The sequence below is a fragment of the Kogia breviceps genome, chromosome 12 (genome assembly GCF_026419965.1).
Source record: "Kogia breviceps isolate mKogBre1 chromosome 12, mKogBre1 haplotype 1, whole genome shotgun sequence".
Lineage (NCBI taxonomy): Eukaryota > Metazoa > Chordata > Mammalia > Artiodactyla > Physeteridae > Kogia > Kogia breviceps.
This window is the reverse complement of record NC_081321.1, coordinates 65,371,076-65,385,116: the sequence shown is the minus strand read 5'-3', so window position 1 is coordinate 65,385,116 and position 14,041 is coordinate 65,371,076. Positions and strand designations below refer to the sequence as shown.

The window sequence follows — 14,041 nt, the reverse complement described above, 5'->3', positions numbered from 1 at the left end:
TGTATAATAGGTGACACAAATTTCCCATTAATAGAAATCCTCAGTGGTTAAACTTTTTTACTATTATAAGTCATACTGGAATTAACATCTGTGGAGATTAAGCTTTTTGTGTTTTGAATTATTTTCTTTGGCCAGATTATCAGAGATGAATTTATTGGGCCAAAGGCCATAACACATTTTAAAAATTTTTATTTATTTATTTTTTTGGCCGCATCTTGCAGCTTGTGGGATCTTAGTTCCCCCAGGGATTGAACCCGTGCACCCTACAGTGAAAGCACAGAGTCCTAACCACTGGACCACCAGGGAATTCCCCATAATGCATTTTAAAGGTTTAAAAAATTTCTGATACATATTGCCTAAATTACTTATGAAGAAAAGTTTATCAGTTTATGTAAACAGTGGCATTTTGTTAGAGGACATTTATGAGTTTTATTTTTCTCCTTTCTTTATTTATTGATTTGCCTTTTAAAACAATCTCAAGCTTACTGAAAAGTGCAAGTACTGTACAGAGAATTTTTTTCCCTTAAAATTTTTGAGAGTAAGTTGCTAACTTGATGCCCTATTACCCCCAATACTACACTGTGTGTTTTCTACAAACAAGATCTCCTACATAACCACAACACAGCTCTTAAAAATAGGAAATAAAAATTAACACATTCTTTTACCATCTAACATATTCAGCCATCATCAAGTTTTGCCAGTTGTCCCAATCATGTCCTAAATTATAGCAAGAGGGTCTAATTCAGAATCACATGTTCTATTTAGTCACTATATCTCTTTAGTTTCCTTCAATCTGATACAGTCTTTCCTTAACTTTCTTAATCTTAACAGTTTTTAAGATTATAGGTAATTTATTTTGTGATGTGACCTTCAGTTTGGGTTATCTAATATTTACTTATAATTAGATTCAGGTTGTATGTCTTTGTCAGGAATATCACAGAATTGGTGCTATGTTTTTCTCATTGTGTATCCTATCAGGTGACACATGATTTTAATTTGTTCCATTGCTGATGATGGTCACTTTGGTTGTGTGATGAAGGTGGTATTTGCCAGGCTTCACTGCCCCTTCTAAATAAGTATTTTGTGGATAAGTGCTTTGAACCATGTAGATATCTTAATCTCCATCAAACTTTCTATTTATCTCTATCCATTTATCTATCATCTATTTATATCTGTATGTCTGTATCAACTCACTATTACCTGTTTTATCTGATGGGATTTACTTAACCATCTGTATTAGTTTTCTATTGCTGCTATAACAAATTACCACAAATTTGGTGTCTTAAAATGACACAATTATCAGATTACAGTTCTGTAAGTTGGAAGTCTCATTGGACTAATAAAATCATGGACTGAAATCAAAGGCTAAAATCAGGGCTGCATTCCTTTCTGGAGGCTATAGGGGAGAATCAGTTTCCTTGCCTTTTCCAGCTCTTAGCGGTTACCTGTATTCCTTGTCCCTCCTCCTCCTTCACAGTCAGAATTGTGACCTTTCTTCTTTGCCATATCTCCCTCTGACCTTCTTCTGCCTCTTTCTTCCGCTTTCAGTGACCCTTGTGATTACATTGGGCCCATCAGATAACCCAGTATAATCTCCCTGTTTAGTGGCGTTGATTAGCAACCTTAATTTCCCTTTGCCATGTAACCTAATATATTTGAAGGTTGTAGAGATTAGAATGTGAACATCTTTTGAGGGTCATTATTCTGCTACCACACCATCATTATTTTAATAGTCACATTATCCCAAATTTGGCCAGTGGGAGCCCCTTTAACCTTTTGTATCCTTTGCTACGTCTCCATCATTCTTGGAATACTTCTTTGTTTTCTGGCATAATAAGATAATGCAGACTCATCTTTAGCTTCTTACTCCAGTCTTGGAAGCTAGCAGCTATTTCTCTAAGGAGCCCTGATTCCTTTTACTGGAAAATGATATTGTAAAGCCAATATCTGGGCTGTAGTTATGTTCATGTTATTGAGATGTCACCATTCGTAGTCCCTCTCTATGTACAGACCTACTGTGTGTATCTATATGTACATGCATACGTATACATATCTGTTTGTCTGCTGCCTGCCTACCTACCTAGGTAACTACATCTATCTATGTAGCTACTGAAACTAATTTATACCAATATGGCCAATTCCAATCTAATATCACAAGGCTTAAATCTAGTATTTGCAACTCCCTTTTGTGACACGGAGGAACCTGTTTCCCGTGACTCTTCATGTGTCTTCTTATTTAGTCACAGTTCCCCTGTATGTAACCTACCTTCCGTTGCCACTCCTGCCCCACACGCATGCCCCCCCCGCTGCGGGTGGGTTCTGACATCACACGTTGGCTTTACCTTGTGCGTGAACACCCTCCTCACTTTCTTCAGGCCTGGGCATCCCCTGTGAAGCTGCAGGTTGCCCTCTTTACCCTGCTTGAGTTGTGACTCCTCACATCAGTTCACCCCCTCTGTGGATTCCGTCCTTACTCTGCTTAGCTTCTCCCTCCTATGCCAGGCTGCTCTTCCCTAGGGTCTTTCTTTGTTTCTGCTCAGACTGAGACCTCATGCTGGATTACTCCTCCATGGGGACCCCTTATCACCCGATTGGGTTTTGACACCTCCAGGCCAGGCTGCCACTCTGTGGACACTCTCTTCATCCTATTTGGGCTCTGGCACATCAGCCCTGGTCACCCCCTACAGAGATGCTCTCCACACCTTGCAAGGGCTGTGAATACTCCATGCCAGGCTGCCTTTTTGAGGGAACACCTTCTTTACCCTTCTGGGGCTCTAAATCCCCCTTGTGGGCCCCCCTCATGAATGGATGACCATCACACCCTGTTTGGGGCTCTCAGTATCCCTTCATGGGACTCCCTTTCTGACCTTTCCTCAGGCCTGATAACCTGGTCCCTTTCGTGCTTTGTAGACCCCTCCTCATTCTGCTCAGGCTCTGATTTCTCATGCCAGGCTAAGCCCCTCTGCTGTATGGATGCTGTCCTCAGTTTTCTTGGACTCTGATTTCTTTTTGCCAAACAGCTCTTCTTCATGGAGTGTTCCGGTATTCTGATACCCTAGTTGGGGCCACCTTGTTTCCTCCCCACCTTGCTCTGCCCCACCTAATGGCTTTAGGACTAAGTCGTTCAGGAAAAGAAGGGAATAATGAGCTTTTCCTTTTCTTTTTTTAATTGAAGTACAGTTGCTGTACAATACTATACAAGTTACAGGTGTACAATAAAGTGATTCACAACTTTTAAAGGTTATACTTCATTTATAGTTACAAATATTGGTTATTATTTAGTTTTTCCTTTTAAAATCTTTGTTAATTTGATACTGTTCTTATTTTATTCTCATTTTTAAAGTTATTTTATCAATTGTACATTACAGATATTCTGTACTGCATTCATTTTCAACATTGTATCTTAGTACATTATGTATACCAGTATAGGTATTTTAAAGTTAGTCCTGAGGGCCAGTTACTATGGTATGCCATAGTTTACTGAGGGCTATACTGAAGTTATTCAAGTTTATTTGAATAACTTCAGTATTATTTTACTATATTCTACTGGGCCTATATTTGTCTGTTCTTATCTCACATATGCTTTTATGTTCGTTTATACTTTACAAGTGCTGATCTGCCACTGCACCTGTAAAGACAATGTTCGTGGAATTTCCTTATTGACCATTCTAAGCTTGAATGAAGCAGAATGTTTTATTTAAACTCACATAAAACAGTTCGTGCTTTGCCAACATTTTCTAAGCTCTACATAGGTCTTTCCCCCTTCCTTTTGTAATATAAACCATCCCATTACAAGAAAGATTATTTCAGGAAAAGTATATTTTAAATCAGTTGTATAATAAACTTTAGGGTTATTGGAAGGTCTAATTACATAGTCTTTGAAACTTTTAAGACCAATATAGTCTTAGCATTCGTATTTTTTACAAGCAATTTCAGTGATACTGAAGGTATTCCCCCCACACACATTTAGAATGGAATTTTCAACTTTAACAGTTATAGTAATTATGAAGTTATCACTCTTTGCTTGGAAATCTTTGTGGTCACAGAACTATAGAGGCTTCTAGTTAACAAATCTAAGGTTTATATTTGTATAGAATTTTGTATTAATGTATAGAAACATCAAGAATTTTCCTCCTTAAAGTTATAAGGGACTCTTTTACTGCACTATAGGGGCTGATTTTTTTTTTTCTATCTAACATTTCAGTTTCCTCTTTTTGGCAGGGCATACTTAAATTCCATCTGTAAATGTGAGTCTTGAATACACATGAGAAGCAGGCTACCACCCCTCCCAATCTCTGCTAATATTAATATAGTCTGTCCAGTTTGGGGAACATTCCATTGTTAAGCAATGGAATTTTTAATATATATAAAAATTTATTAGTTATTTATTTATTTTTGGCTGCATTGGGTCTCTGTTGCTGCGCGTAGGCTTTCTCTAGTTGTGGTGAGCGGGGACTGCTCTTAGTTGTGGTGTGCGGCCTTCTCATTGCGGTGGCTTCTCTTGTAGAGCACGGGCTCTAGGTGTGCGGGCTTCAGTAGTTGTGGTATGTAGGCTCAGTAGTTGTGGTACACAGTCTCAGTAGTTGTGGCTCGCAGGCTCTAGAGTGCAGGCTCAGTAGTTGTGGCGCACGGGCTTAGTTGCTCTGCAGCATGTGGGATCTTCCTGGACCAGGGCTTGAACCTGTGTCCCCTGCATTGGCAGGCAGATTCCCAACCACTGCCCCACCAGGGAAGTCCCTAAGCAATAGAATTTGATTACTAGAGTCACTGTGAAATAACATTTAGTTACAAAATGTATAATCTAATAAAAACTATATTCAAATCTGACCAATAAACAGTAAGCTTAAGTGTTGTCTAATAAAAAGCATATTCAAATCTAACCAATAAACAATAAGCTTAAGAGTTGTTGGTCTGCTTTAGAGTCTTAGCTCTTGAATATTAGTTATACAGAAATAGGTTTAAATCTAATTGTTTATACATCTTAGACATGAGCACGGAGTAATTTGATCAAGTATGTCCGAGTTGTAATTTGATCAATTGCACTAACCTAGCTGTAGAGAAAATACCGTAAAACTTGAGATATGGTTTAAGTGACTAGTTGTTTAAAAAAAAAGCTGTGAGAAACGTAGAAAACAGATATTATACAACTTATCAGTATACTTAAATGGAAACTTACCTGATAACTGACTTTAAGTCATTTATAGTTGGGTCAAAGTATAACATTAGTATAATGCCACAATAGTGTAGTGTTGCTGAAAACATCCTCCATTTCACCTTTCTGTATTTATTAAAATTCTACTCTAAATGTGTATTAGTCTTAAGTTTTACCATGTTAGGGGAAAATGCCTACTTTAAGCCTCAGAAATATTATTTATTGCCAGGTTGTTTCTACCATTACAATCAGTATATCAGTTACCCACAAATCAGTAAATGCAACAAGGGCTATTCTTATTTAGCAATTTTGCTTATTTCATTGTATCAAGAGATAGTCTGGATAATCAAGCTAATGTCATGTTTTGAAATATTTCAGTTATAACCAAAGTGAGAGAGGTGTTATGTTTTGGGACTTAAGGCATTATTAGCATTTTTTCTAATGCATATTTAGACAGATATCATTTAAGGTCTGTGCCTTAAGTTTTAGTTCATATAGAATAAGATTAGGGACTTTTATGAAAGAAAACCTTGATAAAATGTTAGTTGGAGTACTGTTTGTGAAACTTAAGGGGAAAAGTTCCATATGAAATCATTATTATCTACATTCAATAAAATGTACTTTGAGTACATACACATAACCTTAGTATTTATTTCTGCTTTATCTAAATAACCAGTGATTAAACACTTAAATCTAGTTACTGTGGTTTCAAAAATAGTTTTAAAGGGACTTCCCTGATGGCGTAGTGGTTAAGAATCTGCCTGCTAGTGAGGGGGACATGGGTTCGAGCCCTGGTCCGGGAAGATCCCACATGCCTCAGAGCACCTCAGCCTGTGTGCCACAGCTGTTGAGCCTGCGCTATAGAGCCTGTAAGCCACAACTACTGAGCCTGCATGCCACAACTATTGAAGTCCGTGCACCTAGAGCCCGTGCTCCACAACAAGAGAGGCCACCACAATGAGAAGCCCACATGCCACAACAAAGAGTAGCCCCCGCTTGCTGCAACTAGAGAAAGCCCGTGAGCAGCAACAAAGACCCAATGTAGCCAAAGATAAATAAGTAAAAATAAATAAATCTATAGGGCTTCTCTGGTGGCGCAGTGGTTGAGAGTCCACCTGCCGATGCAGGGGACACGGGTTCATGCCCCGGTCTGGGAAGATCCCACATGCCGCGGAACAGCTGGGCCCATGAGCCATGGCCGCTGAGCCTGCGCGTCCGGAGCCTGTGCTCCACAACGGGAGAGGCCACAACATTGAGAGGCCCGCATACCACACACACACACAAATCTATAAAAGAATTATTTTTAAAAAAACAATGGTAATCGTTCCAATATTCTCTATCAGTAGTTTTATATAATATGGAATTGTGTGCTTATACGCATACCCAAACTGATATGTCTTTTTTTTTTTTTTTACTTTACAGGAGCCATCTAGAACAGTTTCAGGCAGATACAAAAGGTAAGAATCCTTAAGTTATGACTAACAACATATTGTAGACATAAGTGTAATGTCTTCCTGACCATGGCTTAACTAACTACAACTATTTCATGCAGCTGTTTGAAAAATAAGAAACCTTAATATTGTGCTTTTAAAAAGAAATTACATCGTAGGCAGGAGTGTAATGTCTTTCTGACCACGACTTATTCTGACATACTCTGCAGTCTTTGAACACTGCACACACCATGAATTTGTAAGGGTTTGATGAACTTAGCAAAAGAAAAACTGAGTCATTTTCCCTTGTGTATTTAAACACGGAAGATACAGATATACCATCTGTATTAGTCAGCTTGGGGTACCATAACAAAATACCATAGACAGGATGGCTAGAGCAGAAATTTATTTTCTTACAGTTCTGGAGGCTGTAAAGTCCAAGCTCAGAGTGTCAGCGTGGTCTGGTTCTGATGAGGGTTCTCTTCCTGACTTGCAGAGAGCTGCCTTCTTACTGTGTCCTCAAATGGTGGAGAGAGAAGGGGTGGCTTCCCTGGTGTCTCTTTTGATAAAGACACTAATCCCATCATGAGGGCCCCACTCTCATGACCTCATCTAAACCTAATTACCTCCCAAATGCCCTGCTTCCAAATATACCATCACATCGGGGTTAGTGCTTTCAGCATATGAATTTTAGGAGTATCCAATTCATTCTGATCTTAGTTCATTCAGGCCACTATGACAAAATATCACAGACAACAGAAATTTATTTCTCACAGTTCTGGAGCCTGGAAGTCAGAGATCAGAATGCCAGCCGGGTCAGGTTCTGGTTGGTGAAGGCCCTCTTGCCAGTTGCAGACTAACAGCTTCACACTGTGTCCTCACATCGTGGAAGGGGGGTTAGAGAGCTCTGTGGGATTTCTTTTATAAGAGCACTAACTCCATGCATGAGGACTCCACCTTTGTGACCTAGGCACCTCCCAAAGCCTCACCTCCTATTACCCTTACATTGGATGTTAGGATTTCAACAGAATTTGTGGGGGGACACAAACATTCAGACCCTAGCAAGTCCATAGCACCAGCTATACACAAGGAGTAATGCTTTTATCAGAAAATGTGTTTGAGTGTGTATGCGCACGTATAGGAGGAAAATCACAATTAAGTATAAGTAGTTTAATGGAGATGACTGAGATATTAGCTTCTTTCCCTGTTGAAGCCATGAAGGTTGCAGAAGGTGTGGTCATGCTTGTGCTAATAATTATGGAATAATGGTAAATCTTATCAAGTGCTTATAATGTCCAAGAAACTTTACATAGAGATCTCATTCAATTCTCAAAGTTATATTATAAGGTAGGTACTGTAGGTATAATATTTACTTTCATTTTGTAAGTGAGGGAAGTGGGATAAAAAGGTAGAATCATTTCACTGTGCTTACGAAGCGAGTGAACAGAAGAGTCTGGATTTTAAGTCGGGCAACCTGACTCCAGAACCCACATGCTTGCACAAGACAGTCTACCTAGATTTATACATATAAAACCTCTGTCTGTCTTCCCCTTCTTTTATGTTAAAGTTTAAAATATTTGGTTAAAAGTTGTGGTTATTATAATTCATCTAAAATAAAACATTGATTAAGAAGAGCTCTAATTTTAATACTAAATTATTATATAAAGTTCAATGTTTAACTTTTTTTTAAATAAATAAATTTATTTATTTATTTTTGGCTGCATTGGGTCTTTGTTGCGGTGCGTGGGCTTCTCATCGCGGTGGCTTCTCTTGTTGCAGAGCATGGGGCTCTAGGTGCGCAGCCTTCAGTAGTTGTGGCGCAAGGGCTTAGCTTCTCTGTGGCATGTGGGATCTTCCTAGACCCGGGCTCGAACCCATGTCCCCTGCATTGGCAGGCGGATTCTTAACAACTGTGGCACCAGGGAAGTCCCAGTGTTTACCTTTTAAAAGAGATAAGAAGGCCAAGGTAATCAACAATTGACTAAGTAGGTCTGATATGTTTGCCACTGCTGCTGCTTTTATTTTCATTTCTGAGTAATTTTGATGTAGATATAATGAAACTTGTGCTTGGTAATTTTTACTTAACATGAATAGTTTAAACTGGAAAAACTCTTTTCTTTTGCTAGCAAGCATTGCCAATCAAATAGCTTTGATTTGGCCTATTTCCAGGCCACATTTTCAAACCAAAAGAGGTTTTATCATCAGTTTTTGGTTTGGGGAATAAAAATAAACTTCAGTAACTTATCAAGTTTGCTGTATCATTCATACATATTTAATCCTTATTAAATTATAAACCTTAAATTATAATTGGCACTTTTCAGATTTGCATTCTTTAGTTAGAATCATTAGGGGAATAACTTTCTTACAAATCCTCATCAAAAGCTTTATTTACATATTGTGTTAAATTAGGTAGAAAATTGATTTCAAATGGTGTATGTTTTTATTTTTAAGCTTTTTTTTATTGGAGTATAATTGCTTTACGATGTTGTGTAAGTTTCTGCTCTACAGTGAAGTTAATCAGCTGTATGTATATATATATCCCTTCCCTCTTGGATCTCCCTCCCCTCCCCATCGCACCCATTTTTATTTTTTAAAAAAAATTTTTAATTTTTAATTTTTTTGTGGTACGTGGGTCTCTCACTGTTGTGCCCTCTCCCGTTGCGGAGCACAGGCTCCGGATGCGCAGGCCTAGCGGCCATGGCTCACGGGCCCAGCCGCTCAGCGGCATGTGGGATCTTCCTGGACCGGGGCCCGAACCCGTGTCCCCTGCATCGGCAGGCGGACTCTCAACCACTGCGCCACCAGGGAAGCCCCCCCACCCATTTTTAAACCATTATTTTACTTGTGACCTGTTGATACACTTGTTACTTCTTTTATTTTGATAGCCTAAAGCACATGGTTTGTTACTTTTCAGCCCTCAAAGGTTTAGCCATGTTTAATACTGTTATAAAACAAGCAACAAAAAAAATTTTTTTAAGTTTCTAGTCATTATTCATGGACTCATAGCGACTCGTAGTTGAACACATACCAAATAAAAACAAACATAAAATCTAGATCTGAAATTATCAATTCCTTATCTAGAGGAATTTGTTACATTGTATATCAACAGTTCATTACTTTCATTAATCTGTCATCAAGTTGTAGCAAAGACTGGAGAATGTATGTTTTTTGGAGAAGGGTGTCTGCTGATTAATGGGGGTGAAAAAAGGAGGAATGGGCTAAAGGATAGAAATTTGGCATTATATGTTAGAAAATATTTTCAGCAAACCAAATAACTTATGATATATATACGACTAGACAAACTTAAAAAGTCTTTAGAGGGCTTCCCTGGTGGTGCAGTGGTTGAGAATCCGCCTGCCGATGCAGGGGACATGGGTTCGTGGCCCGGTCCGGGAAGATCCCACATGCCGCGGGGCGGCTGGGCCCGTGAGCCATGGCTGCTGAGCCTGCGCGTCTGGAGCCTGTGCTCCACAACGGGAGAGGCCACAACAGTGAGAGGCCCGCATACCGCAAACACACTCACACACACACACACACACACACACACACACACACACACACACACACGTCATTAGCGGGTACAAGCCACCCACAAGACTAGTTTGTGTGATCTTGTAAATTATGGATTAAATATTAAATATTTTCTTACAGATATCAAGGATATACTTTTTAAGCATTGAGTTTGTTAAGCAGTCACTGTAGTTAAGCTCTATTTTCTTGAATCAACTCCTGTTTACCTAGAACATCTCTTAACATATTCACTGAATTCCTTTTTAAAACATGATTAAATAACTTTGGATAATTATTTGGAGGGGGACGTCTTGAAATTTCTGAAACTTAAGGTTTAAGAAAGATGGATCGGTGGTCATGTATTTTTGGGGTTGTTTTCCCCCAATGTGTAATTTTCTTAGTAGAATGTTTACTTGGTTAAGTTTATAGTGATCTCTTTAGGATAATTCATTATACTTAACATACCAGAAATTAACATGTATGATAGCCCCTAAATGGAGAAACTTAAATTTCTAACAATGAGATAGGTTATAAGCTATAGCATATTAATATAAAGTTACAATACAGGCATTAAACTGATTCCTTAGAAAACCATTAATTGTAGGAATTAATAATTATAGGAAAATTATTACCTATTTATGTTAAATGGAGAGAGGGAAAGCATATTACAAAGAGTATGATATAAAACAACATCTATCATAATATATATAAATGTTCTTATCTTGAACTCTATCGATGAGCTGCTAAAATTCTATGTAAAAGAATATCATGGTTATCTGGGAGAAGAGCTATATTTTTCATCAGATTTTCAAAGAGATCTGCAATCCAAAAAGGTTATCAACTCCTAATATATTGTAGAATATAACAGCCGTTATTTCTGGGTTGGTGGAGTTACTGGAGATATTGATTCATGTTATCTGTTTCCCACAGTGAATATGTATCACAATTTTAATAAAGAGTCTGAGAGATGATTTTGATCTTTAGTAGCTGTGTGTGTGTGTGTGTGTGTGTGTGTGTGTGTGTGTGTGTGTGTGTGTGTGTGTGTGTGTGTTTAAAGGGAGAAGAGAGAGAAGACCTACACAGAGTGAGGGGCTGTTTGGGACAGTGGTGGTGGAATTGAATAAGGTAGTGAAACATTAAAAATATGGAGACCAGTCATGTACTTCTTGGTTATTTAATAATTTCACGACTTACCTAATACTTCTAAATATTTGGTATCCATTCTAAAACTAGGATTTTACTCATGGGTCTTGTATTTTCTTCTAACTGCTAAGATTTAAAATATCTATTTTAGTGGAAAATTCCTCTAGCTGTAATCTCATAATGCTGCCAATCTTGTTCTCGTGATAGTTTTATCCCCCAACACAACACCTTCTAGTCTTTCCACAGAAAATATGAAAATTCCCAGAGGGGGAAAATTTCGGTAAATGGTGGTATTTATCTTTGGCGATACTGTTTATTCTTTTTCCTTTTCTGCACATTATGGTTAATACTTTGTAGCTAAGGGCAGAGGGGGATTTTTTTTGGAATTGTATTGGTTAGAGATTTGTGTTAACATTCCTGAATAGAACGTTACAATCTTTTTGGAGTTAATAAAACAATCTTTTTTTCTGGGTATTTTGCACTGCACATATCCAGCCCTCAAAAATAGGTTAAAAACACTTCTGTTTTTAAAATAAACAGAGCTAAATTTGGTAATAAGATCAAGTTAACACAGTTATTCACAATTATGACAGTGTTCTTTACAGACCTAATAATACCTAATGGGGATAAATCACTGATTATGTTTTTCAGTAATAATTATTCCTTGTTTTGAGTTTGTATATTATCACTTGTGTATTGACAGGCCTAATATGAAGGATTTTTAAAATTGTTAATAGGTTAAACTTTTTGAAATGCAGTTTTAAGCTTGTACATCAAGCAAATACAGACATATTAAGGGATATCCACATTTTTAGGTTTTCTTTTGTAGTTGTCAGCGTTGTGGTTTCTACTTGAATAATCTGTGGTTGATGCAGATAAGTGGACTTCTTTTTAAGTGAAAAGAGGTCCTTTAAAATAACTCTAATGCTCTTTTATAACATGAAAAATAATGGCTTTGGTGATACCTTACCCTCTTGATTTTCTTCCTACCACTTTGCCAGTATTTCCCAGTTTTCTTTTTTTTGTTTGTTTGTTTTTGGTTTTTTGTGTGATACGCGGGCCTCTCACTGTTGTGGTCTCTCCCATTGCGGAGCACAGGCTCCGGACGCGCAGGCCCAGCGGCCATGGCTCACAGGCCCAGCCGCTCCGCGGCATGTGGGATCTTCCCGGACCGGGGCACGAACCCGTGTCCCCTGCATCGGCAGGCGGATTCTCAAGCACTGCGCCACCAGGGAAGCCCTCCCAGTTTTTATTTGTAGTTCTTCTTTTCCTGTACTTACTCTTTATGTGTTGGTGTTACTCAGCTCTTTGTCGTAGACTTTATTCTCTTTTTGTTCTGTATATTTGTTCTAGAAATTTCTTTCACTCTGGTGACTTTGGTTACTGTATATACCTATGTTGATGATTCTAAATCATTAGCTCTATACCTATATAACCAACAACTTTCAAATATCTACTTTTAGATATCTTAGAAGCATCTTAAACTCAGCATGTTCAAAAGTAAACTTGTGAAACTTAGTGGATTTCAATAGTTGGTATCAAAATCCATTCTTGCTCAACTCAGAAATCTGGACATTGCTTTTGACGTTTTCTTTCTTTTTTTTTTTTTTAACATCTTTATTTGAGTATAACTGTTTTACAATAGTGTGTTAGTTTCTCCTTTGACTTTTTCTTTCTTCCTTCCTTCCTTCCTCCCTCCTTCCTTTCTTCCTTTCCTTTCCTTTTTTTTCCCTCCCCTCCCCTTTCTTCACTACCTCACTTAAATTCAGTCATTGTAGCTCCAGTGCCAACCCACCAATCTAGGACATCATCTCTCTTTTTAAAATTAATTAATTAATTAATTAATTAATTTTTGGCTGCGTTGGGTTTTTGTTGCTGCGTGTGCGCTTTGTCTATTTGTGGCAAGCAGGGGCTACTCTTCGTTGTGGTGCCCGGGCTTCTCATTGTGGTGGCTTTTATTGTTGCGGAGCACAGGCTCTAGGTGTGTGGGCTTCAGTAGTTGTGGTGCACAGGCTTAGTTGCTCCGTGGCATGTGGGATCTTCCCAGACCAAGGATCGAACCCTTGTTCCCTGCATTGACAGGTGGATTCTTAACCAGTGCACCACCAGGGAAGTCCAGGGACGCCATCATCTCTTCCATAGATGATTACAATACCCTTCAAACTGTTCTCGCTGACTTCAGTTTTGCTCATTTCCAGTGCATTTTATTAAAATGATTCTGTCACTTTCCCTGCTTTAATGACTTCCTATTACCTTTAAATGAGTCTAAACTGGTCTCCAAGGCAGGGTGATGCATAAGATAATGTTAGGATGCAGGAGGAAAATATTAGATCTTCTGTTTATATTTACCTTTTAATCTAAAAGACAGTAAGACATTTACAGTCATCCCTTGATATTCACGGAGGGGGGATTGGGTCCAGGACCCTGAGGATACCAAAATCTGTGGATGCTCAGGTCCCTTATATAATGGTGTATTTGTACATAATCTATGCACATTCTCCTGTATACTTAAATTATCTCTAGAATGTTTATAGTAACTAATACAATGTGAGTGCTATATAAATATAAGTTTGGCTTTTTGGAAATTTCTAACATTTTTCCTCCCTGAATATTTTCAGTGTGGGTTGGTTCAGTCTGTGGATGTGGAACCCACAGATTCGTAGAGCCCACTGTATACTTAATAGCTAGCACTGTATACTTGTTATTTACTCCCTTGTTCTATGTATCAGATGATTATTTAGTATTTGAGGTATCCTGAGGAAAGTGTGCTTTATTCACTTTCTAAATGTTGCACAATAGTGTAATT

The 14,041-nt window shown here is 38.2% G+C and overlaps 1 protein-coding gene across 1 annotated transcript in view; it reads left to right on the top strand.

The window, feature by feature from the left end:
- Positions 1 to 14,041, top strand: part of PAWR (pro-apoptotic WT1 regulator) — a 97,997-nt gene that overhangs the window by 65,556 nt on the left and 18,400 nt on the right. Inside the window, exon 3 of the mRNA XM_059081653.2 lies at positions 6,575 to 6,609. Within this exon, the coding sequence (XP_058937636.1) occupies positions 6,575 to 6,609 (35 nt within the window). The remainder of the gene's footprint in view (positions 1 to 6,574; positions 6,610 to 14,041) is intronic.